This window comes from Ixodes scapularis, unplaced genomic scaffold, assembly GCF_016920785.2.
Source record: "Ixodes scapularis isolate PalLabHiFi unplaced genomic scaffold, ASM1692078v2 PGA_scaffold9__187_contigs__length_104089568, whole genome shotgun sequence".
NCBI lineage: Eukaryota > Metazoa > Arthropoda > Arachnida > Ixodida > Ixodidae > Ixodes > Ixodes scapularis.
The window spans coordinates 14,420,951-14,446,875 of NW_024609884.1; the positions used below are offsets into that span (position 1 = coordinate 14,420,951).

A 25,925-nucleotide genomic window follows, 5' to 3' on the forward strand; every position below is an offset into this window, starting at 1 on the left:
GCATGAACTAAACAAGCATGTAAAAGTGGTCTCCAAAGTTGTTGAAATGTAACTGGTAACTGAATGTCCTACCTTACTACGTCCCTTTTGCTTTCTTAGACACGTATTGGTAGGCAATAAAGCTTCCCAAGTTAATTTATTTAATTTATCTATTCGGTCAACTGTGAGTACACCTGGAAAGAATTCTAAAAATACTTTGCAATGCTCAAGGCTAGTATGGTTCACGGATCAGGTCAGCCTGGCCTCGTCGCCAGATTCTACCTGGAAGAGGCATATTTGAGTGGTACAGTTTTATGGAGGGTGTAGGCGACGGTTGCACAACTACAAAAGATTGTGTCATTGGCCATAAACAGGAAGTATTGCAACTGCGCAAATTTCTGAGATGAACAACACACTGGCTAGCAGAAATAATTTCCCTTGACAACGATGAGTACATAAAGTTTTTGTCAATAAACATCTTTGTCATCATACCAAGGCGAGGAAGTAGGAATAGGAGCAGGCTAGCACACTTGAGAAAAACTTGCTGGAGCAATCGCACCCAGAGGCTTCGATTGCTCCAGTAAGTCAATTGCTTACCTCATTCATGTATGCAATTGACTGCTAGTCTTCGTCCACTTGACATAATAATCTAATAGCGGTACTTTTCTGTGTTATAGAACCTTCTCGGTCTGTCATAACGAACACCGTTCGTGCCTAGGTTCTGCAGCGCTGCTGCTTCGAAATCGCCAGAGCGCTCGTTTCAAGTGTTGGCGCGTGCTATGAGCTCGCACCGGGTTTCGCTTTGCAACTTCCAGAAACGCGTCACAAATATTCAAGTGTGTTTGTGCAACTGCAAAAAAATGAAAACTAATATTTTATTTATTTTAATGGAATACAATTCTAGCAAGGATTCGACCGACAATTTGCCTCGCACCTTCTCGCACGACCCCCTTGTCGTATCGGAATCCTGGGATCTATGGCACGTGATCGATTGAACATGGCCGCGACCGCGATGCTCAAATTTAGCCAGCTGTTTAAATCTGTGAAATGTGCCGTGATTGGGATGATACATGTTAAAGCTTTACCAGGTTCGTTAGAAAGCGTTAGCTTTCTAATGCGGCTTACAAATAAAAAGAAACGACGACGGCTTTATCTCGTTTGCAACTGCATGCCGAAAACCTTTCGCATACGTATGAACGTCGCCTGTTGACGAATTTTCTGTGCAGGGACGCCCTTCAATGATCTGAATTGCTCGAAGCTGGTGGAAGCCGCATGCCAAGAAGCCGCGGTGTACGCACAAAGTGGTTTAGTACGTCAAACGTATGTTTCTTTTGAAAGACCCGACGTCACATGGGGCCACTGAATTGCCCCCTATAGCGCTGCTGTGTCATTTCATTTGATTGTTTAGTGCTTACTGCAAGTACCTAAAGAACATAAATAGCACTGGTTCTTCTATTTCGTCCCCACCTCCTTTCAGGATGGAGTTCTGGTAGAAAATATGTATGATCTGCCTTACGTCACTGCCAAGCACGCTGGGCCCGAGCAAGTTGCCTTCATGACTCGTGTGTGCAGCGAAGTGAAGAAAATGCTTCCAATGCTGCCCTGCGGCGTGCAGCTCCTTGCGGCAAACAACGTAGCAGCCGTGGCGGTGGCAGCTGCGGCTGGTATACTCCATTTCTACTTTTCCCTGAATTCTAGACAAGCAGTATACCAAACTTTATAAAACAATTGCACTAGTGACTAAGCACTGTATACACTGCGAGTGAAATGAGATGGTAACTAAGGGGCTACAATTTCCTGGTGTATTGCCGTCAGTGATTCAGCAAAATGTTATGCATAGCCGCCATGATTTACAATTTTACTAAATGTTTACATATACGAATTCGCCCACATTTTTACCACAGAAATCCTCCTTTCTACATAAGGACATATATTATTTTCGTTTTTCGATCATATGGACGTAATGCCAAGTAAAAGGTGATCAAAAGTGAGCGTATGTTAGCTTTATAGACCTTTTACGGAAATCGCAAGCTTCTCAAAACTTTGAAAACACTGCAGTTTGACCAAACAGCCAGTGCTGTGCAACATGCACTTCTAGAACCACACACAGTTAGTTGCCTTAAAGTGAACATTATACAAGCGATGAACCCGTCCATTCCGCAATGTCTTGCATGCTCCACTGGGCAGCATTTTCAGCTCCAACGCTGGTGAAACAGTGGAATATGCCCTTTACCAAAGCAAGGTCAGGTATAAGCATACCTGGACAGAACGAGTAAGCGTTTGTTTTTTCAAATATCTAAGGCATCACACCTCCATCTGATGGCATCACACAGGTCTACAGTTTGTACGGGCTGAAGGCTTTGTATTCAGCCATGTGGCAGACGAAGGCATCATGGATTCCTGTGCAGGCCAGCTGTTGAGATACAGACGCAACATAGGTGCTGAAGACGTGCTGGTGTTTGCAGACATCAAAAAGAAGCACTGGTTAGCTCCTGCATGCATTTACAAGTGTAGGCTTTTCTCCAGCGCACAACAGTAATGGTTTTCCCCTCCTTTTACAGTGCTCATGCTATAACAGCAGATGTCGGCATAGCAGAAACAGCGAAAGCAGCAGAATTTTTTCAATGCGACGGTGTCATACTTACTGGCACTGCCACAGGCCAACCACCAAGCTTCCCGGACCTCAAAGGTGAAATTCCTTTTGGTGGAGTGCCAGTACAGGGGCTCTCGAGTAATGCCACTTTACAACTATAGCAAATGTGTGCCCTGTACTCCAACCAGTGTGCAGTATTGGAACTGTGCAGGTGCAGCACTGCTAAACGACGCTTTAGCTGGTATTTGTGGTTGCAGTATATTCTCATCAATTTTCAGAAGTGAAGTCTCAAGTTGAAGGCCCAGTATTGCTTGGATCTGGAATCGACGTTGGGAACATAGAAGCTTTCTTCTCTGCCGACGCAGTGATTGTTGGATCATCGTTCAAACAAAATGGACATTGGCGTGGAACTCTAGATCCAGCCAGAGTGAATGCATTTATGAAAAGCATCTACAGGCTTCGCCAGAAAAGTTCTAGTATAAGCCAAAACTGAGACGTGACAGCGAGTAATTAAAATGAATTTTATTTTGAACATACTTTTTTTTCTTCTCAACTTCCCATGTGGTGCGTCTATAAATGTTACTAGTACGGTGCAAGAATTTGTGTTTTGTCAATTTATAAATAACAGTCACACAGTACATGCTCGATCCTGTCCACTTTGTTTTCTCGGACAGTGCTGTTTTCGAGCTCCGTCGACAATTTACAGTTCACAGTCGCTACTGGAAAGAAGACAGCCATTCATCCTAGTTACATTCAGGCGACACCGCCCACACGACAGATGCATAGTGGGGAGACTTTGTGGGGCTCTACCAGCGACACGGTGTGGCAACAGCTGGTAGGTTACACTGGGCAGCTTCTACGTGCATTCTCGACAAACTGACAGTCACAGTTACTGCTCGGCAAGAACTTCACGACCACGTTCCAAACTCTTCGAACGAGTGTTTTCACAGGAAGACCTTTCTAGTCGACATACAAAAAGAGTATTTCTATGCAAATCTTACCCATGGGAAGTGCCCCAAATGTCTGGTTTGATATTGCCACATTCACATACCAATCGAAAGGGTAGAGGTGAGACTGTTAACACAAATTATTTTCAGCAAACAGAAGAAAAAAAAAGTTGTCCAACAACTGCTCTGCTTTGAACCCTTCAATTGTTGCACTATTTCCCATGGATTTGCGCAGCTGTGGCGACTTGCCAACATCACCGAGGATAAAATGACCTGTCCCGAACCAAAAAGCAGTCTGCCTCAGGTCTGGCCAGAGCAACAGCACGACACAACTTGAATCCCAAGAAAAGCCACCACAGGTGCACTCCAACACCCTAAAGTTTTAGCAGCCCCAACACCACCGACATCCTTTCAAGGTTGCTGTGAAGGTTGCCAAAGGTCTTCCAGTCAAGCATGAGAGCTATAGTCTGCAACAAGTCAAGAACAAAGTGGAAGCTCCTCCCACCTCTCTCCACTTTAGCAGAGCGAACGCTGGAGAGGAGGTCACCCCCCGGTCCAGAGTTCACTCTGCTAAAGTGGAGAGAGGTGGAAGGAGCTTCCACTTCGTTCTTGACCTGTCACATACTATAGACATGGACGACGCTTGTTGCCGGCCACGTTTAGCTGACACTTGTAGGGTAACTTGAACACGTTGGCAGTGTGAGCAAAAATACCATGATGCCACATTCCAAGCTTGTCAAAAATCATAAAAGTGTCTCGATGGCAGTATCGTGTCGGTATAGTTATGTGGCTTGGGTTGTATGGTTAAAAGCTTTCGGCCTTTTGTTTTCTCCTTGAGCACTGCCATTGTTGCTATTATTCTGCCTTTGCCCTCCCAAGTTATACAGACTAGACTTTTGGTTGCTTCCTTGCCCTCCTCTTTATACAATATGTACAACTAAAGATGGTGGCAAATGTAACACTTCTCTGTGCAGAGTTCACAGGGGTGTCTGGATGAAGTCGGAGGGTAATATCTATACACTGCTGGGCCAACAGGATGCACAGTTTGCAATGGGTTTCTAAGAACTACTGCACCATCGCGCACCGGTGGCGAATCGGGAGGGCGGGGAAACAAGAGCAGTGCTGCATGCCCAGGTTTTCACTTTGCTGCTGAGATCTTAAGTTCAGCGTCCAGACGCCGAGACGCAGATTGTGAAAGCTAGTGCTACATAGTGCAAGAGCCTGCGGTGGAAAGCACCGAGACACGTGCAATAAACATTACTCATGCCATAATATACTCTATGCACATGAATGCACAGATACACACACAAACGGGCTTTGTCATTCACACGTGGCAGCTTGCCTTTACCACACTGCAAGGCCTAAGACAATGCATAAATTAAAGGTCTTGTCCCAACTCAATTGGGAACAAGACGGCGCGAGTTAAATAAGACGAAATAAAACAAGCTAAAACCTCTGCTGGGACGGATTAGGATAAACAAAATACATTCACCATGTCTCTGGTCTGGGAACCTTTGTTCTAACCAACAGCTTCCGATTTTTCTAGTAAACGCTCTTGCGACTCTGTATTTACATGGCTCCAGAAGTTCAGGAGCACTTCGAACATAGTGTTTGCAAACCTTCTAATTCCACTGAAACTAGATGGTTGCACACAACACAAGAATCGAAGAACAAAAGTTAACATGAAATGCACTCTTTTGTTGGCCTTTCTGGCCAGTCCACATGCACACACCACACGCTGAGAATACCATGAGAAATCCATGCAATCCATCGCTCCTTTGGTTATGTTCCATATTTATTAGTGCTGAGCTGAATGAAAAAATGGGAATTCTTGTACTTTTTTTCTTCAATACGAGTTTGTGTACTGTCATTGTAGCATGAGCCTGGTCTTAAAATTCTACATGTGCCCTAAAATTATAAACCAGCCTTATCATTATACAACCCGTGCAAGTGCAGCTTTTTAAGGAATGATGCATATTGCAGAAATAGAGCTAATGTGTCTCCAGTGGCTGTTGCAATGAGCAAATCCCAGTTCTAACCAACAATTGTCGGGGCAATGTCTCTGTTTTCTGAAGACTGAAAACTTGGGGTAGTCTTAAATTTGGGGAGCTTCAAAGACGCCGTTTTTAGTTGGGTAGTCACATTTTTCGGTGGTGGCAGTGCAAAAGCAAACTTAAGGAATTAGAACATATATATTAAAAAAGAACATCCATACTATTTACACTTCACGGTGCACACGTCTGTGGCGCAGCTACAGCTCTTTCTTTGTATTTAAAGAAAGAACCAAGTGGAAACGAAAAAAGCCACCTGAAAGTTGCTGCTTTTTTTGTTTTTTTCACTCTTTTATGACTTTTGTTGTGCTTTTTGACATTTTTCTTCCTTTTTTTGCCTTTTCTTTTCTTGGAACTACTTTTTTTTTTCTCTTGGCCTCCTAAGTGTGCAAGATTAAAAGGGATAAGCACCACACACTCTTTCTTGCAATTTTTTTTGTTTTGTTTTTTATGTGCACATATAACGAGCAACCCTAGAAAATGGTACCATGTTTTTTGTGTTTTTTTTTTTTTGTTTTAATGTTTATTTTGTTTTTTGTTTTTTCTTCATTTTGAGTGTAAGATCAGCATTTGACAACAAGAGATGGGCTTGCATATAGAACACTATAAAAGAAAGGTATGCCGATGATGTTTATAACGGCAGACTGTTTAGAACAAAAATGGGCGAATGGTAAAACATTGACTATGAGAAACTTTGTTGTGTGCAAAGTAATTCTCACAAGAGTGAATTGGATAAAATAAAACTTTCAGATGACTTCCTCTTCTCTGTAGACTCCTTCCCCCCCCCCCCCCCCCCCCCCCCCTTTCCCATCCCCCCAAAAATTTGCAACAAAACCACCAAGCTAGAATGCTGCATTACAAAACAAAAAAGACTTCAGTTCTAAATTCTGTCAATTCCTCAAACAAAAACTGAAGACCCATTGTATAAGGTGTTTCTGTGCTCCTGGCGTTTCATGTCTCCTAGCCACATTGAGACAATAACAGAAAAGTTAAAGCAATGGGGTCGAGCTAAATGTGTCCATGCATGTTACACAGGCAGCCATTTACGCTTGCCTGCCAACAGAATTGGGCATGTAAGCTCCAATGCTGCTGCAGCATACATTCTGTATGACCCCAATTTGCTGAAGTGACACCCAAAGTACCACTACTATAACTAATCAGCATTGCCACCGAGTTAACTGGGGGATGAAGAAGTCACACGGACACCAAGCCCAATGTGAAATTAAAATAAGTCATTGGGACAGTGACGTGCTCAAACAAAAAGTTAACCGAATACACAAAAGTTTAGGGAAAAGCTTTGTAACTTGTTCTCCAGGAGTGACTATCTTCGGAATCGATTCCTTCATTGCATGGCGGCTCGGGGCTTACATACTACTTTCGAAATTTAATTTACCCGCATCCACTTTTCCTATCGTACCCAAGCGACAATGCGCCTCATCTCCCAAAGCAGACTTTCAAGGTTAAAGACTTTGTTTTCCACAGGATGCAATCAAAACTACCCTTCAACCAGAAACCTTTTTCATTATCAAGAGCCGTACCACCAAATGCACAGCACTCTGCTATGGTTTCAATGCTCCAAAACATGCAGAATATGACCCCCCCTTTGTCTCCAGCACGCAACTTTTCGGTTTCCCTGTTTACCCTTGGAGAATATTAAGAATGTTTACCACGAACTGTGACACGGCACAGGTACAACGCCCTTGAGATCGTCACGTTTGTTGCATGCTTTCCCAGTCGTCCCAAACATGAGGGCAGGATAAAATGTCCTCTCGCTGTGTGGTTTTACACTGGGCTCGAGCTATCGGAGGCAAGCAGTTTAATGCACACAACTGCACTCTTGCATCTTCCCTAAAAGAAAGAGGAAGGTTCGGGAAACAAAATCGACATGTCCCTGGTACAAACGCATGCTTTCCTTTCCGTGGGTGTTCTAAGTCAGCTGTGCTCGGGGTTAGCAGCAGCACTTGCGGTTGTTGTTGGCCCCCGAGCGCCGTGTGGCGACCCGGTCACGGCGCTTGGGGTGGTGGTTGCCCGCCTGCGCCGTACGGTTCTGCCGCTCCAGCTGGGAGCGCCGCAAGTGGCGCTGCTCCCGATGCACCTGGGCACGCTGACCTGGGCGCAGTGCTTCTAGCTGCTCCTGCCAGCCTGCACAGCCATCGCACATCGTTTTAGAGTTGCTTGCAACGTGGTACGCTGGGTGAAATGGACGATGTGAAGAAGCCGATTACATTTTGAAGCATGAAATGCAGTCTACAGTGGGACACTTTTATGAGGCATTTGGGTTAAAAGGTCTCTGGGCATTGTCACTCATTAGGCTCCTTCTGTAAATTCAAGTGATAGGGCCTCCGCGTCTTCCAAGTTGCCAGCAGACGTGGGAAACTTGAGCTGCTTGTCGCATGAAGTGCCAGGATGGAACAGCTGTGCCCACCATTGCCTAGTATGTTTCAAATGACTTTGCATGCACTGGCTCGATACAAAAGAGAGAGCAAGGGTGAAATTATACTGATGTGCATCTTGACACTGCCGTTCCAAATGTGCAATAATATAGAAAAAATTTGACAACGCTTGTGTTTTTCACTTTATGCATGAGCCAAGCTACAAGCACGAGCCTGTTGCACTGAATGATGCTTCCAGTGCATGAGCGCACGTGCATGGTAAGGACACTGAAAAAACCGAAACTCGCACTCGTAGGTTCTCATATACGCTCGAACTTAAAGTGAAACGGACTATTAATTACCAATAAAAAGAGTCGGCTTAGGTAGCGAGTCCACTGCAAGGAGGACTGTAGAAAGACCACCAAGTTTTGGAGGCTGCACTAGTGGCCACTGAAATCATTCTCTTTAGCATTTTATAAAATATGCTCCACAATGCAGTTTTTCTGTTCCCCACATTGCTCCAAAGTCCTGCCCTACAGTTTTGCCCTTTGTCGAAGCAATGCCAAGCAAACCGCAGAAGTACTCACCTGCCCTGGCTGCGAGGGCAGAGGGCCGGGGACCCGGCATCGACCTCCCGGTCGTCAGCACCTGGGCGGCGTGACCTTCAGGCGCTGCCACGGACACCACGGGTGACTGCAGTGCCGGCTGACTCTCCGCTTCGCCATCCTTTCGCGCTGCGCCGAGTCCCCGAGACTTGCGCAGCGCTGCGGGTACGGCCCTCGGACAGGGCCCATACACGCTCATGCTGGGGTGCTCGATGAGCAGGTTCTCCAGTGGCGAAGTCTCCAGGTGCACGGGACGCCGTGCCACGAAGCACGGCGGTGGTGTCACATACCTGGACGGAACGAGACAGGTGGTAGATTTTGGCAAAGTGCAGGTAGGAAGTATGCCGCTACTCAGCTGGAGCCCGAGCTTCTGCACAAAGTGGTAACCAGCCAAGGGATACCAAGGTGCAACGAGGGTCAGAGAGCTCACCAGCTGCCATCCATGGGGCAGGGGCTGGAGGGAGGTGTCACCTCCGTGGGAGAAGATGCAGACGAGTCGACGACTCCAACAAAGAGCAGGGCAGGCAGCGAGCGGGGACCCTCCGCTGCAGCCTCGCTGCTGCGCTCCATGCACGCCTCCTCGGGCTGCGGGCTGGGCTCCAGCCTTGCCTCGTCGCCTTCTGCATGCCGGACAGACCACGAGGTTTTCCTCTTCAGACGCGAGACTATAGTCAACCGAAATGAGAGCTTTCCATTCAACAAAAGTGCAGTGTGGTTTTTCCTTGAGAGCAGGGAACTCTTTAAAGGGGTTAGGACATGAAAATTAGATAGCTAGATCATTCTTGAAATGGAATGCTCATTGGTTACTTAATATATGCACCAAGTTTTGCAATTTTTAGAGCTCTAGTAATTGCAATAATAAATTTACGAATGTTGATAATTTTCGTCTGGCAACCAGACAACACTGCCCAAGTTAGTCGCGCCGGTGCCCATAAACCACGTGATGAGCATATTTAGTTGGACGCTCTCTCCCTCTAGGCGCCCCCCCATGCTCGCCCAAGCTCGCCTTGCCACGTTACGACTGCATACTCTCACGCTACTTGGCTACTCCAAAGTATACTCTTGCTCGTGTCCCCTTGCCCTTTGATCTTCCACTCTGCATGCACGTGCGCGATCATCGTGGGCGACGACGAGTTCGTCCATTACGATCTCGTCGTCGTCGCTGGAACTGGTTGCGAGCCGGTTGAAGTCAGAATGACCAGCTTCCAACATCTTTTGACAACATCACTCTCATTGCTGCTGCGATTAGTGTTGAAGACTCAGACGAAGCAAGTGATGTTGTAGACGTCACCGCCTCAAAACCGCGTGCTCAAAACGCAGAAGGTAAACATGGAAGTTGAAGCGCAAGATGCAGAGGAAAGTCAAGTCTGCGAGTGCGTACAAGGGGACGCCACACGTTGGGCGGATGATGTCACCGATCCGACCGACAAACACGGCAGCATTTTTGAATGGGATGGATCCGAGGGTTCTGTATATAAATTGATTTACCCACGAAACTATTGTGCCATTTTCAAAACAAATTTAGCAGGATTATAGGAACATACAATGAGTCCTAGCAGTATAGTTATCTCATATTTTTGGCGTGCCCTAACCCTAACAAAGCTGCTTAAGCTGTATGGCCCCGAGGAGAGAATGTTTTGTGAGCTTAGGATGCCCCTGTCTGATCATCTTGCTTTCCGACTCTCGACATTGTATACTTTCTTTCTCTATAACAAAAATTTTACAAGACATCGGTGGACAACTTTAATAAAAAAGTTAATGCATCTTAATCCTATGGACAAAGCTGGGAGATACAGAGTGTGCTGCAGAAGGATATATTTTTCTTATTATTAATTATCATTAGCAATTAATATTAGTAATTAATAATAATTAGTTAGCAGGACTTCTTCAATTTAGCTAAGTTTAGTGGGTGTCCGCTATATTTAGGGAACATGTCACAGTTTTTCATGGCAATCTTTCGTAATCTTACGTCCATCTTATGGAAACCAGGCCTCTAACACTCCATTAAGAAGCGGAAGAAGGTGTATCAAGATGTTGTGTCCTTTGCTAAAATTCGGCACAAAAAGGTTAAAAGCTATGGCCTCCAATGCTGACACAAAATAAGACACTCCAAGAATGCAGATACTTGCCTGAACACTCAAGTGCTGCAGCTTTCTTTTAGAACTATGTTCCGACGAAGTTAAACAAACTCCAATTCACTCAATATTTGCTGTACCATACTGCCGTAAAATTCCGAGGGATGCCCCACCCCCTAAAGGTAACCCACCCCCGTTTTTGGGCTTGATTTGCTTTTTCCTTTTAAAGCGCGTTCCCACCGGCGATGCAATCTAGTCGCGTGATAACTTTCATCGCAGAAGCGACCATCGCAGACAAAAAGCGATGCGATTTCAGCAGTTGCTACTCGACCCGACTTTTGCGATGCGATCTCGTCGCGGAGCGGCTGAGCCAATCAACGGCATTCGGAGCGAGAGTTTTCGAGAAACGACTCGCCAAAAAGGGGGCATTGGACTCGCTCATTGCGCACACTGGTGTGACCATCTAATTTTTTTGCGATGCGATCTCGTCTCATTGCGCGACTGCTTATATCGCTGGTGGGAATGCGCCTTTAGTTAGCTATGGTGGGATATAATGTATCTAGTTATAGTGTCTAGTAAGCTATGGCCAGATATAATGGAACATTGCTGACTGGGAAGTACAGTCATCTTTGCTTCAACGCCCCTCACCACAATAATATGTTTGGCAGAAACACATAATCTAAAAATAGCATGTTTTCAACTTTTCTTGATTGCACACCGAAAGTTAGCCCACTTCTTACAGATTTTTTTCTCGATTTTAGGTGGGCTATCTCTCGGGATACTACGGTATTCCACAGAAGGACCCACATGTCTTCAGCTCGGGTACACCTGAAGAACTAATGGGCCACATGTTGCAACATCATTGCGAGGAAAACAGTCTCAACCAGGTCACTCAAAGTAAGGTGTTAATTCACATAAGAAGAGTGCACGGTCTTGGACCATGTTTCGTTGCAAAAGGAAAAACGGGGAAGCTGGGTAAGGCTCAAGAACCCCAGAACTGCCATTCTATGCTATCAGATATATTCTCAACAGAATTGCTGTTCCCATTGGGACAGTCAATAAAAGCACCCCAGAGCAAGGGGGCTGCACACGATTAGCACAGTGAGCGTCTTTGGCCCGCATGTATACCTGCGACGTCCACGAGGAGCCAGTCGTCCTCGGCTTCCATGGTTCGGTAGCTGAGCTCATCATCCGCCGTGGGGGTGGGGGCGTTGAGGAAGTAGCTGGCAATGCCACTCAGCATGGCTCAACACGAACACCACTCGTCTTGCACACTGCACACGGAGGATAGAACACATGATTTTGGAGGAGGACTGCATAACTCATATTCCTTGCAGACCCTATTTGTTTGCGTTAAAATTTCGAAGCATTTTGGGCTGGTTCCACTTACGGTGAAATGTAAAATATAGGGTCGGTAGGTGTCTGTCAAACGCGCTGGACGTTTCACAGAGCATCGGCCAAACTTGTCCTGCAAAAGCTATGCATCACGGAGAAAAACAATTGGTGGCGTATTAGTCACTGCCGGGGAGCCAATTTTGCGAGGTATGTAGCGTAAAAATTAGTAAAAATAAACCTCGGGTTTTAATTAGAAACTTGCTGGGCACCATCGAAAACCACTAAATCAGCTAATTTTAGGAAGACTCCAAGTCTTACTAAAAAATCCGAAGAGTGGTGATGTGCAGATGTTACTGCTTATGCTACAGGTACAAGGCTAGTAAAACAAAAATGCAAATAATATTTTAAAAAAAAGAAAGTGCGGGCACGTTGAAGTTGGATGCATTTTTGGGATCTAGAAAAATGAAGCATATTATGTGCTCCAAATCCATCTAAAATTGACTGATTTAGTCGCCTTCAATGACTCCGATCAAGTTTTTAATTGGAACTACCTGTTCATTTTCACTAATTAAAAGGGTCATTATAAAAAAATAATTTAACTCTTCATTATCTTGAATGGTAAGTAGTTGAATAGCAAGGCTCCTGGATGGTGACCAATCTGGTACCTATTTTATTTAAGTGCAATGCATGGTTTTATGCCAAAAGTTTGGCTAATGCTTGGCGAAATATCCGTTATATACCGCACCATTTTTAAGACTTCCAATCTCTCCAAACAGTTGTATATTTTCTCTAGCTATGTTATATACCAGTTTCTCCACAACCTTCATTTTCTCTCTCTTTCTCCCTCAATCATATCGGAACTGCTCTCTGCTGTCACTATATAGATTCTCACTTCTCCGACAACATGCTGCAAAGTGCAGATTACACCTCTGATGACAGCTTATACTCGGCAATTAATTGGTTGAATTTTGAAGGGGAAAACTTGGTGTTTGTCACTGAGCTAGAACCACAACTTTTTCCTTGTACCTTTTATGTTGGTTTGGCATTATCAAGTCCTCCAACAGATGAAACCAAAAAATCAGTTATGCAACCACAAATATGCAGCACTACAAAGAATCTATTTCCAAGATGTGCTTAAATCAAGTAAACACCCTGCAGGGCAGAACAGATTATCCACGTAACGCTTACTCACTCTGAATAGGCTCTGGCAAAGTAGTTTTATGCAAGTGGCAACAGCCTATGGCCAAATTTTTCTCAGAATTGAAGTGCCTGCATCTGAATTGCACCTGCTCACATCACGAACAGATGGTACAAGCCACATCATGGAAATGTTCATTATAAACAGCTGTTTTAGTGGGAAACTCCCGGATGTTCCACTTGCACACACTTTATTCTGTATGTATGTAATAGAATAAGAAGTATTTAGTCTACCTAGCGGCACAGAAATATTTTTTAAATAAAATTTTGAGTCACATATTTATACTAACAGCCTGGTGTGCGTCAATCGGTTTCCCAATCAAATTTTACTTCGTCACTCATGCAGAGGGAGTCGCGCTTTTTGGTGGTCGCCGCGACCGACCGAGCGGCGCGACTATTTCCGTCGCTTGACTCCTGCTCGCAAATTATAGCGCGCGGCTTTTTTTTTTTTTTTTTTTTTTCCCAACGAAACTTGCGTCCTTGGCACACAAAGGGGAGACGACGACGTGGGAGGAACGACATGGCAACACGGCCACTGGACGTCGTCCACTCAATGCTACTGCTGCGATCGAAACAGGCCGCCCCGAGTGGCGCACGACAAAGTCGCTCCATTCAGCGCGCCCTCGCTTGCAAAAACTCAGCCATTCCAAGAGAGAGAGAGAAAAAAAAAAAAAAGAGAGAGAAAGACTAGGATAAAACGAGCTGCCTGTGTAGCCGTTGCGAAAGCTACGAGAAGACCTACCGACATCGGAACATGGAAGCGAGCGTTGCGAAACTGCTACAGCTGTATAAACTGGGCATCCAAAGAAGCCCACGAATTATTTCACGCGTGCGTACGAAAGTCTATTTGTATCTGGATTTGTAAAAACAAACCTGTAGCACCAGCAAAAAAAAAAAAAAAAAAAAAAAGAGGGAAAAATAAAAGTTACATATGAATGACCAGCGGACCGCACCGTTAATGCAAGCCAGACCCTAATTTTTTGCAAGATTTCTCTTTTCTTATAAAAAAATACCAAAAGGTAGCCCACCTCTAATAATTGCTGGGCCCTGCCCAATGGTGACCTCGTCATAAATGTTGTTACTTAGCCACGACGGGAGATAATCGAACATTGCTGACTGGGAAGGAAGTCGTCTTGTTTATCGCCCCCCTCCCTGCAATCACAACTTTCGCAGGCCGCAAAATATAAAACTAGCAATTTTTCAACTTTTTTTTTTTTTTTATAATACACCGAAAGTTCGCCCACCCCTTTTCACCCGACTTGCTTTCGTTTTTAGGTGAGCTATCTTTCGGGATATAACGGTAGGCTTCCACAGTGGGGTGGGAACAGGGAAGGGGGCGGTCGCACCTCGCCACCCCTACCCCCACCCCTCAACTGCCAAACACTTCTGACGCCACTGGACTTCCCGCAGACGAGCAGAATTTTGAGAGGGAGAAAGTCGATCGGTCAATCTTTGGCCCCCACGATATGGCTTCACCTCCTGACCGGGCAGTCTCCAGGGGAAGCGAACCTCGGTGGCCGATAAGCGCCCAACAAAGGGCAACGGGTCACATAGCGATAAGAGCAGCTGCTTGAAGCGTCCTAAACATCGAAATAATCACCTAGGGTGCACGAGCGCTGCACGTGTTGTGTGGGGTGAACCCCCTGTAAAGAGCACACGGCTCGAGGCTGCGTCTCCAAAACCCAAAATGACCGCACGGCCTGTGTCAGTACAAGTAACAAAACTGATGTCATCACTTTATTTATTTATTTTTATAGATATATCTTTTATGTGTAAATTTTTATTTTATATGTGGCGTTTGGGCGTACCAGTAGATCAAACGCAACACACTTAGCCTCGTGTGCTTTGTTCGCGCACCGAACTGCCCCGAATTTCCACGAGGCACCTGCAGCCGTTAACAAGCCATTCACATTTCTATGTTCTCATTTTAAAAGCTGTCCAGCGAATTGCTATGATTCGTGCACGTTGCCATCGCAACAAATCAATTAAAAAAAAAAAAAAAGAGAGAGAGAGAGAGAGATATGAAAGCGCGCGAACCAAGCGGACGTCATCGGACAAAGAAAGCGACGACATTGCGAGCTGGCCAAAACGGCAAACACAAAAGCTGAAACGGCACAAGCCGGAAACGCCAACGGCAAATCCTCCTCGCAAAGGCATTACAATAACAGCAACAAACAAAATGCGAAGCAAACGAAAAAGATTCGCAATCTAAAGCGGGCGACCTCGTACATCGGCCATTATAGAAACACAGAGCCTCCCCCTTTCCTTTTTATATATAACAAACTAACAGAGTAGGCTCCTGCGTAGGTCGCGCAGGAGCTCAACGCAACTGTGACGTGTCACACTCACGTGACCCAACGCGGCCAATGGCGGGGTCGGATCTCGTCGTGGACGCGTGATCAAAGGTCAACGAACTGCAACGCCACAAAACACGCCCGCGCAAAATTCGTGATGGGCGCTGGGACAGGCGAAAGTCGCACAACGAAAAGCAAGAACGGAGAGCTCTGCGTCGTTCGCAGGAGATATGGATGTCGGCGGATTGTAAATAAAATAGTGCGGACGTCCACCGGGGTCCTCCTTGCGAAGTCAGCAGAAAAGAGCTAACCGCACGAAAACAACGCCAACCAATATTATATACTACGTACGGTGGTGTGAGTATACGCCAAGAAACGTATTTCTCCTCTCGCTCTGTATATTTCTTCCTTATACTTATCAACATACACAGCGAGAGAGAGAGGGATAGAGAAGTTGGACCTAAATTTTAGCGACAATCAAAATACGACGAAGTGCGCAGCCCCAATTCAGTTTACCGTTGATATTCTTCAGAACTTGGCTCCGCATCAGTACAAAGTAGCCACAGCTCCCGATAGTCTCTCGCGGCTCGAGGTATCTTCACAGTCATTTCTCTGGCTCGACCACTCACCCCTCGCCACGGGATCCTGCCTTTTTATCGCGCACTCGGCGGGCCTAGGCTATCGTGCACTTCCGTTCACCCCCCCCCCCCCCCCCCTCTCTTTTCTCTTCGTCCCCGCATTATGTCATCACCCCTACCGGTTTCACGTGCCCCTCCCTCGATCCTTTCTACCTGCGTCTCGGACTGTCGACATCGTCACCCCCTCGCCGTAAGCGGGAGTGGCCTGGTCTTGACATCCAACGAAGAAGGGAGATTTCGAAACCGGGCAGCGGCAGCGAGAATGGCGGGAGAGAAAGAAGACGAACGCTTGACCACGAAGAACTAGCGATCACGTCGGAGAAAAAAGAAAAAAACAAAAAAAGGCTATCGAGCATGTGACATTGGCCAGACAACGCAACTCGTCCCCGAGCGCGTAACTTGCCCTTCTCGTTTGGACATTAGTAGGTCCTGGTTTGGACAACATCGCCCGATTGAATGCTGAGATAGGATGCATCAATGTTACTGCTGAGCCGGCGACATTCAGGCACTCTAGACGCCTGGGGTCATCGTGCCTAGGTATTTTGTATTTGTCATTGCTTGGCTACATGCAGTGCTTTTTCTTTCTCGCACTGTGATCGTTCGATACGACGGGTTACGCCGCCATAATCAAATCTAATCCAGGGGCGTATTTTAAGGAAGGGGGAGGGGGAGAGAGAGGGAGAGAGAAGACCTTCCCCTCCTCTCTTTGAGTCCCCAAGAACAACTTTTTATGAAAAGGAAAAAAAAAAAACACGACACACAGCAGCTTTTTTGGGGAAGAAATGTTTTGTTTTTGATGAAATGGCAAATGTTTCACAAAATACTACATATGGGAACGCATCGCCCGTGACGTCAAATCCGTCCGTGAGACTGCCAACTCTGCAGACCGCCCTCCCTCCTTCCCTCCCTCCCTCCTCTCCCCTCCCCGACCCATAAATTCGCCCTTGTCCAATCCAACCATAGTGCGTCGCATTACGATCAGTTTTCGGGAAACGTGTTTGACGTCTTCACGGAGTGCAGGAGGCCTCGCGTTATCACAAAACGTGATGAATGAGACGTCATTCTTTTTTTCTTTTTTTTTTTTTCTTGTTTCGATTCGTTCTTTTTTTTTTTTTTTTTTTTTTTCTTGGGGGGGGAGAAGACAGACCTGTTTAGGGAAGCTATCTTCTAACGTCCCGTAGTGACTATGTATCCTTGGGTGGAATAAATCGACTGCCTTCCGGGGTGCAAAACTGGTCTATACGACTGCGCGTGGACGGCTAATGCAGGATTCAAAATGAGCGGGCCCTTTTGCTGACGGGGCTCCCCTAAAACAGTAAGAAAGCAAAGCGGTGTTCCTCTAACAAAATTAGGTACACAAAAAGTTCACGCGCTTTCTTGTTGTTTAGGTGCAAGGCCGCGTCCATCGAGTCATCACCTACGCACTCAACAATGTTGCACCCTTAAGCCGGGGTCCCACTGCTCATACATCATACAAAAGACAGCCTGCAAACCGCAATACCCGTGGTTCGAATCCAGCGAGCCCAAGTTTCTCTTTGAACTCATTGTCATGCGGCATTCGAAGCACAGATCTCGCGGTGACTCGTGTTCGAATTCGTTTGCAGACTGTCTTTTGTATGATGCATAACCAGTGTGACTTTAAGGGAGTGAAAAGCGGTTTCCAGAGGCTTTTATCCAATACCCGTATATCAAGTAGTAATACTCTTTTTAATCCTAAAACAGGGCGCTGTGGCTCGGAACACCCTTCATTTTTAAAGGGTGTGGAAAAGGGCGTTGCAGTTGCTGTGGGGGACAACTTTAGCGAAGGGTATTTTAACGACTAGATCTACGACTAGACCTGTTCCAATGTTTTTTTACCCGGAGATACATTCTGCGAGATATGCTTCATATGAAATATTGATGAGAACAAAGTAACAAACTCGTAGCCGTGGAGGCGCTCACCTGCGAATGAGTATCTTTCAGTTTTGAGTACATAAGGCGGTGCAGGAGTTATAACTCCTGCACCGCCTTATGTACCAGAATCATGACCCTGTTATAACAGGGTCATGATTCTAGTCTCATGCTTCAGTGCTTTAGGGTTTCTATGCATGTAACCATAGGTTAAAAACTTGTTCCTATGAAACAATTTCTCTACGATGCTGCTAAAATCCCCTATGTTTAGGGTGTTCCTCAGCAAACTAAGGGTGTTGCTGCAACACCCTAAAAGGTGTAACCCTTCTGGGTGTGCGTTACACCCTTCAGGTACAGGGAGTAACTTCAATACAGTTTCAGGCTGTAACATTACACCCTGATGGATGTAACATTATACCCTGAAGGGTTTAAAACATTTCTGTATGTGAGCTACAATTCGGTAAATGCATTTTCATATGCGACACTGTTATATAGTATGTTCCGCTGGCGCTAACTATAACTTCGCGAGCGATGCACTTTGGGATATTGCAATGAATATCATCTACCCGAATCGGGCCCCCTTCATGTGTATGTATTTATTTATTTACAAAAGCAAGCTGCAGCGCCGAAGCACTGTAGCAAATACAATCTCTAAAAAAAAAAAAAAACTCGTTTGTGGGACATGAACGATTACGGGTACTTTGAAGGAATGGCGTAGACCGTAGACGGGGTGATTTTGGGGCCAAGCCCTCTCAAACCCCCCTCCCCCTTCCCAAGAAAACCATCCTGGCTACGCAACTGCTTCGAAGGCAGCGCACAGGCTATTAACAGAACGGACGAGCGAAACGCAATACACAAACCTAGTGTTATCCCCTCCATCCTCCGTATTAGTTAACCCTGTTTCTCCCCCGAGTCTGCTCTTCGGCCCTTCGTCGACGACGGACACTTCTGACGCGCACATTTCGGAGCTTCCGCCCATAAAGCAAACGTGAACAAAGGAAAGGCGCACTGGCGATAGTCTGCTCTTCTGTCTGATGTGCGGCCTGGACAGAAGCCAACTCTCGTATCGGAGGGGCCGAACCAGCTGAGCATCGCCCGGAGAGGGGCCTCTGCCGCCGAACCGATGACCGGCTTGATATGCGCCCCCACAAAGGCCCCGAGTCAACACACGAGGAATATCAGCGACAAATAATGCGCCAGAACACAAACGCGCGTACGCAGACACAAACGCACACAATGAGCCAAAGGGTCGAGGCTGGACGTCTCAGAAAATAATAATAAGTAGCTTTATTCAGTATGCAAGTATGGTGAAAGCTGAGGAAAAAAAGCAGTACAAGCAGCTTGAATGCTCAGTCCCATTCGCTACACAACTGTGGGGAGAAGACAAATATAATAATAATAAAACTGAACACAAGGAATTAAGGGAAGGTACACATAAAAACGGCGATATCAGTTCTACCTTGAAGAGCCCGGGTGAACGCGTGGCCGTCTCCGTCGGACACGGCCGCACGTGCATCCGTAACTCCCATCCGATTTTATGCATGCACCAAACAGCTAGAGCAGGAGGGAGAGGCGCGATCCGAGGAGTTTCCAGCGCCCTTCGTCCCGCGTTTCCACACCACGGCCGTCTCACAACCGGTAACTCAATAACAACTCTGGCCCTTCGAGAGAGAGTTGCAACTGATGCGGGCTTCCACCCTGACCCCGAAGATCTCGCGAACGGCGACGAGAATGACGGCGCTGCTATCCTCTCGTTTCTTGTTCACCTTCGCCAAGAGTCCTTTCCAAGTTTGCCTTCGTGCTCCGAGTCCGTCTCTCCACCGCCTCCCTCTGTTCCCAGAAATCAGGCCGCGGGCGAAGCAAGGCCGTCCGTCCGCCAACCGTCCGAGCGAAGAACCAGAGGCGAGAACGCAAGCGTTGTCTTCCCCGTCCTCTTCGCCCTCGCGTCTACAATCAGCCTGCTCACCAACCGACCGAGCATCATTCAAAGACGAGAGAGATGGAGAGGGAACGACGGAGAAAGAAACGGGTTGCACTCTGCCTGAAATAATGACCGCAAAATAATAGACGCTGCTACTCAAACCCGCGATGCGTGAGAAGGGAATCAAGCCTTCGCGGTCTTCTGGTATAAAACACAAAAGGGGAAGAAAAAAAAGAAAAAAAGTGAGGAATAAAATTTCTTATAAAACAACGGGGTGAGTTGAGCGCTTGGATGAGGCATAAATTTCAAGTTTCTGTCTGTTTCTGCTCGATTTTATTCTGTAATTCCCCCTCATATTCAGATTCACGTCGTCCGTGCAACTTCCTCGTGGAATCAAGTGCAACGCTCGCGACCACTGGCGGCGACCTGCCACGTGAGAATAAGAACGTTTTCGTTTTGAGATGAAGCAACTTTTATTTTTATATTATATCCGCCGGAGACATGATTGAAAGGGCTCCATGCCTCCAACGCGTCGTGCTCAAAGGCACTATTAAACCCCCCCCCCCCCCCCCCCCCCCCGATTTTTAATTTTTTTTTAAATTTATTACCGCGTTGCTTACATAGATGCCTACTAACTGGCGACCCTAAACAATCGAATCCAATCATGCGAACCTGGCAAAGCCTGCTCGCCAGAGTGCAAACGGGCTTCAAGATGGCCCGACATCCGTCAATCAGGAAACTCGATCGGCTGGTTTCCCCAGTTCAAGCAGACGTCAAAGGACAGTAACCTTTAAAATATGCTCTCGCGCGTCCACTTTCCCCGCAGAGTGCACAGAGGGCCAATCACTATGCACGATCCACGGAGGGGGCTCGGCGAGTGAAGAAGCAGAAAAAGTCTCGATGGATGCGTCCGTGGTACCCATCGAATCGAAATGTAACAACTCGAATGACAGGGAGATTGAGTCCGCGTGATTAGAGATCTCTCAATTAATTTTTTTTTTTTTCAGTCGCATTAATGTAAACGCAGCCAGCGTCACGCCGAAAACTTCATTTTCAGGTTGAAAGGTATTGGCCACGTCGTTCGCACAACTCCCCCGTAAATCGCAGTGATTGGCTCTCCGAGTGCTCCGCGAAAAATGTAAACCCACAAGCCTTTTAAGTGAATGCGGTAAACTCTGAAAAAAAACAAAAAAACAAAAAAAAAAACGTGCGTCTACTTTTTTGAACAACACTCGGAGAGCCAATCACCGCACCTTACGGAGGCATGCAGCTCCAAGAATGACGATGCCGAAACATTTGTTAGACCAACAAACGCCGTCTGAGTTGCGACATTAAGCAATGCAAGCGTAACGTTTTGCATTGCTTAATGTCACAACTTTGAACTGCGTTTTTTGGACTAAACATATGTTTCGGCATCGTCATTCGCTGAGCTGCCTCCGTAAGTTGCGGTGATTGGCTCCCCGAGTGTTGTGCGGGAAAGTAGACGCACGGGCTTTATTTAGAGTGTACTTTGGGAACATTCAGTAGCACCAGCCTCGAGTTCGAAACAATGGCGTTTACGTGATACAGCAACCACCAAGGTTAAAAATTAAATATACACTTTCGTGCAAAAGTTTCGAAAAAAAAAAAAGTGCGCATCGTTGTACGGGAATTGTCAGCAATGCATGGTGTGGGGAAAGATGGGTAATTATGCGTGTGCCGCCACTCGCGTGTTTAAAAGGCCAGAAAAGCCCCCAATACCAGATGTATACCAAATAATTCGGTTTACAAGCTCGAAAAAATTCGGATTCGTATCACAGAGGCACCGCAGTGAAACCGGGTGCATTACCATTTCTGCCCCGAGTCACCAGGCAAAGAATGAAAATATTCACCTAGTAAAAAATCTGCTTGGTTTGATCTCCGCGTTCCCTACGCCTCTTTAAACATTATGGTTTGTACTAAATCAGCGTAGTGTGCAGCAGCAGAAAGGTGAAGCAATTCACAGTAGAGAACCAGTATACTGCAATCGCCAAAATGATTGCCGCGAACACAATTTCGTCCAGCTTTTAGCGCACGGCAGCGTGCCAAATATGTGTACCCTCTTGCAATCTGCAGAAGCAAGAGGGGCTTCGCTCTACAAAATACGAACATCACTAACACGTCACCCTTGGCAATCTGCCTTCAGACACACGGGGAGAGCGCTCACATAGGAGAGCGGACTCGCTCAGCGAGCTAACTTTAGGGAAGTTTCGAAAACAGTTTGGCAACAGTCAACTCTCAACCAGTCAAACAAGCGATATTTTTTTTTTTTTCCGCCAGAGAAATTGGTCGATTAATGACTACCCTACCGAAGGAAATGGAGTCTCGTTACCGCAGGTTTAACGAAGGAAAATTCTGCAAAATGCAACCCAAAACAAGGATTCGTAAAGAGGCGATGATCGATCTATTCTATACCCTCAAATATGCCTGCAAGTGTACAGCCCCACAATGCGCTAGGAACGCCAATCACTGACCTTCCGGTCGGCGATGACAGCCAATCGTGGCTTAACCAGTTGGGAGGGTGAAATGTATCCCGCTCCAATGATAATGCAATCTTTGCTAGAAGGGAAAGAAAAAAAAAAAAAAAAACCATTGAGGTTTATTCCTTCGCCTTTAAGTTGCAATATCGCCCGCCCTCGGACTGCGGCAGCACTGCGGCCTAGAATGCATGCAGGTTCTTCCGAGAGTGTAAACAGCATGACGAAAATAAACCCTGGAGATGCAATTTAGACGTGGATCAAGCGCCGGATCAGGGCGTTCTAACCACGTAGCTCGCCCCTTTACGGCCTGCGCATTTTCAAACACGTTATCTAGCTCAACCGCGCTTTGGCATATACGACACAGGGTGTCCTTTTCCTCAGTTACCCTAATGGACCTTTTCCACATACCGACGGCACCAGGCGGTGGCTGCATTAACTAAAAATCGAGGAAGTAACCTACCTGCGCTACCAATCGATAATGGGAGCTACGCTACCAGTTTCTTCGCTCTCTGAGCAGCGGCGCCTGCCCAACATGAGTTGAAAGAGGGGCATCCGTGGCGTCCACCCAAACGTCGTGTTTTCCTTTGCGTCGACTTTCTTTTTTTTTTTTTTTGTGTGTAACACAATTATATATATGCTGCAGTTACGTGTTCTTCTCGCTGATATACAGCCTCCTTCCGAATTTCCTCGATTTTTCGTTCCGACTTCCGCCGCTTGGCATCGGGCGCTCGCGCGTGCGCAGAACGCTTCTCGGAAAAGGTCCATTGCCTTGGTTCCGAATCTCAGCACTTGTGCTGTGGCCGGAGAGGGTTCTCCACGTCCACAAATGACCACATACGTACGCTTACATTTCTCTCTCTTTCGGCCTATGTCACTCCCATTTCTACTGAGGTTCTGTTCGTATGCCTTTGGGAATCAAACTTATCTCGTATTCTTTTACCTACCACACCGCGCATTCTCCATTTCGGTTAGTCCTTGAGCAAGATTTAATTTACTAGTCGCCTCTGTGCCCTCGGAAGACGTCCAGCCCATATTCCCACCTTCGGTGAGCATGCAGATGTATCTCAGCCTCAGCCAACTTGTCCAGGCTGGCCGGCTCTGATATCTAAACTTGACTGAACTTCTGACCTTATGCACCAGACCGCATCACCGAGCGACAGTCCTGGTGGCGTCACAAAAACTGTTTTGCACGCAAGTGCACAATCACAAAAAAGGGAAAGTGTCTCCACCTGAGCAGGAATCGAAATGCAGCTGACATACCTCGAGCCCTTGAAACGTCAGAGCGAGCCACTGTGTATGTTACTCCTCGATACACGCTTTCGTGCTGCATCACTAAGCGTGCCCGCCAAGCACCAGGCGGACACGGGACGAGACCATTGAGCAAAACGAGGCGGCAGAGGGTGTGACCTTCCTGACACCGACGACCGCCCCAATGACGAAGGCGGTCATGAATAGTCAAGGGCACCGCGGGATCCCAGTCGAGTCGGTGGCATCAGTGCAGCGGCAACGGGCCACGCGCGAACCCCGAAAATAGCTGGCCTGGCTCGGAAATGGCACTGCCCGCATTTTGGCGGGGCAAGCGCGCTCGTTCAGAGCATACCAACGCGACATCCCGGGAATGACGTAATACCACAACAAAGGGAGCCGTCCTCGCGGAGTCGATAACACAACACGGCTGACGGAGGGGAGCCCGGAGAGGCGCAGGCCTCCGACAGGCGTTGACCGAGAACGGATTCCCTTCGAACCGGGGGTTGCGAGGTTGAGCAGAAAACGTTCGCAAAATGGCTTCTATTATTATAGTGATCAACTGCCAGATGGAAATCCCCACGCCCTCGTCCTCCGGGAGGGTCAGGAACGATATGAGTTGGTGTGCGATCGAAGGGCACTGAAACGCGAGCGTTCGTGAAACGCGAGCGTTCGCGGAACGCCGTCGCGCTGATTCTCTCGTCGGTCGTCAAGCGAAACCTGCATCCGTGCCACTGTGTAGGACGTGATCCGTGCCGACGCAAGAGGCCAGCGCACGGTAACAGTGACGCGAGAGTATACATAAATACCCGCACAGTGCGCGACACCTTCGAGTCGCCTGCGTGTATGTAAATGAAGCAACCACCACGTTCCGCCAATTATACGCGTCCAAGGTCGCAGAGAGTGACGAAAGCATTCTGGAGACATTATGCGCTTACATGTTACACGCAACCACCACATAGGCTCACAACACGGGCAAAAGATGAGAGATTTCGTTCCGAGGCCTCTCTCTACGAAGCTCTGACCTGATACAGACATGTAACGACATGAAGCAGCAGCGCCTTGGCTTGGTGAAGCCCAGAGGCCTCGCGGATCGTGTCCGTGCATGAAAAAAAAAAAAAAAAAAAAAAGGAAGAAAAGAAAACACTTGATAGTTTTAGAGGAGGGGCCAGGAGACTCACATGCGAAGTCAGGGAAGAAACAATGCCGAGATGAACACCAAGGTGCGCCTTTCATCAGTGACTCTCGCGCAGACGAACGGCTACCCAGAGTGCCCAGAGCGAGTAGGCTAATCCGAACGCTGGAGAAGAACCGACTCCGCAACGAAATCTTTACGCTGCGTTGCTGCATTTGCAGGGGAAACAATAATCCGGAAAACCGAAAGACAAAAAAATGTTTCGCTTAAAAAGAAAAAAAAAAAAAAGACTACCTACGATTATATTTTGCAAAAAAGAGTCTTTTGTTGATTTTTTTTTTTTTTTTTTTTCGTCTCCCACATTCACGGGGGTCGTTTTCGAAACACCACACAACGTTCCCAACGCGAGTCGAATCGCCGAAAGCGAAGGGATCGTGCGGGGAGACGGAGTACGTTATTCGAGCCCGAGGCTAAGGGGCCGAAACCTACGGTCGAGACGCCGAGCCCCGAGAAGCCAAATCTTCGAGCTTCGCGAAGACAAAAACCCGCAACTCACCAACGGCCAAGTGGAGGTGCGGTAGGGCCAATTTCCAAGGTTCGTAGCTGGTTGTACGCTGGTCAGCAGTGGCACGCAAAGAGCATTTAAGGAACGCGAATCGAACGCAAAATAACGCGACAAGGTTCTCTTGTTCCCAACGGCCGGCCAGCCAACAACAACACCGCCCGTAGCAGCACAGCTGAGGCGACGATATTTTTTTTACGTTTGTTGTTGCCGAGCGCACGCCAGTTGTCAAGGAGAAGCGACACTATTGGTTGCCGGCCTGTTCTTTCGGCCAATCAGCGACAACCAGCTGATCGGGAGTCACGTGATAATTCACGCTCACTCATGGCGGCGGCCGGAAACAAAACAGCGAAGAAAACGCAGAAAATGATGCAACCAGCAGAAAAAGACAAACTCGATCCATCACCGGAAGTTGATGGCGGAGCGGATGTGATGTCATTGCTTCATTGGGTATCGGAAAATCAAACTTCTATTCTAATAATCCGTATTTTCACGTGTAAATAATGTTTTCGAATGTTGGAGCGACTTCTGCGCTCTCTGCCCGCGGCCCGAGTATTAAAAAGCAAAGGAAAAAAGCAGGCGAGCCGC

At 47.0% G+C, this 25,925-nt stretch overlaps 2 protein-coding genes across 4 annotated transcripts; one reads left to right on the top strand and one right to left on the bottom strand.

The window, feature by feature from the left end:
• The first annotated feature begins 962 nt into the window (after positions 1 to 962).
• On the top strand, positions 963 to 3,104 carry LOC8035854 (uncharacterized protein F13E9.13, mitochondrial). Of its 2 annotated transcripts, none has more exons than XM_029976819.4 (6): positions 963 to 1,067; positions 1,206 to 1,288; positions 1,457 to 1,643; positions 2,313 to 2,463; positions 2,541 to 2,668; positions 2,851 to 3,104. In XM_029976819.4, the coding sequence occupies exons 1-6, from the start codon at positions 977 to 979 to the stop codon at positions 3,063 to 3,065; spliced, it is 855 nt and encodes a 284-aa protein (XP_029832679.4). In that variant the 5' UTR covers positions 963 to 976; the 3' UTR covers positions 3,066 to 3,104. The 2 variants fall into 2 exon arrangements, with proteins under 2 accessions (XP_029832679.4, XP_029832680.2); XM_029976820.4 differs by having other exon boundaries at positions 1,040 to 1,067; positions 1,206 to 1,299.
• LOC8035855 (tumor protein p53-inducible nuclear protein 2) lies at positions 3,080 to 25,760 on the bottom strand. 2 transcript variants are annotated; one of them, XM_029976821.3, is made up of 5 exons: positions 25,332 to 25,760; positions 11,751 to 11,896; positions 8,978 to 9,167; positions 8,530 to 8,837; positions 3,080 to 7,712 (listed from the first exon to the last, which is right to left on the bottom strand). In XM_029976821.3, exons 2-5 carry the CDS (start codon positions 11,863 to 11,865, stop codon positions 7,519 to 7,521), a joined length of 807 nt encoding a protein of 268 aa, XP_029832681.1. In that variant the 5' UTR covers positions 11,866 to 11,896; positions 25,332 to 25,760; the 3' UTR covers positions 3,080 to 7,518. The 2 variants fall into 2 exon arrangements, with proteins under 2 accessions (XP_029832681.1, XP_029832682.1); XM_029976822.4 differs by lacking the exon at positions 25,332 to 25,760 and adding an exon at positions 15,965 to 16,103.
• Positions 25,761 to 25,925: the final 165 nt, after the last annotated feature.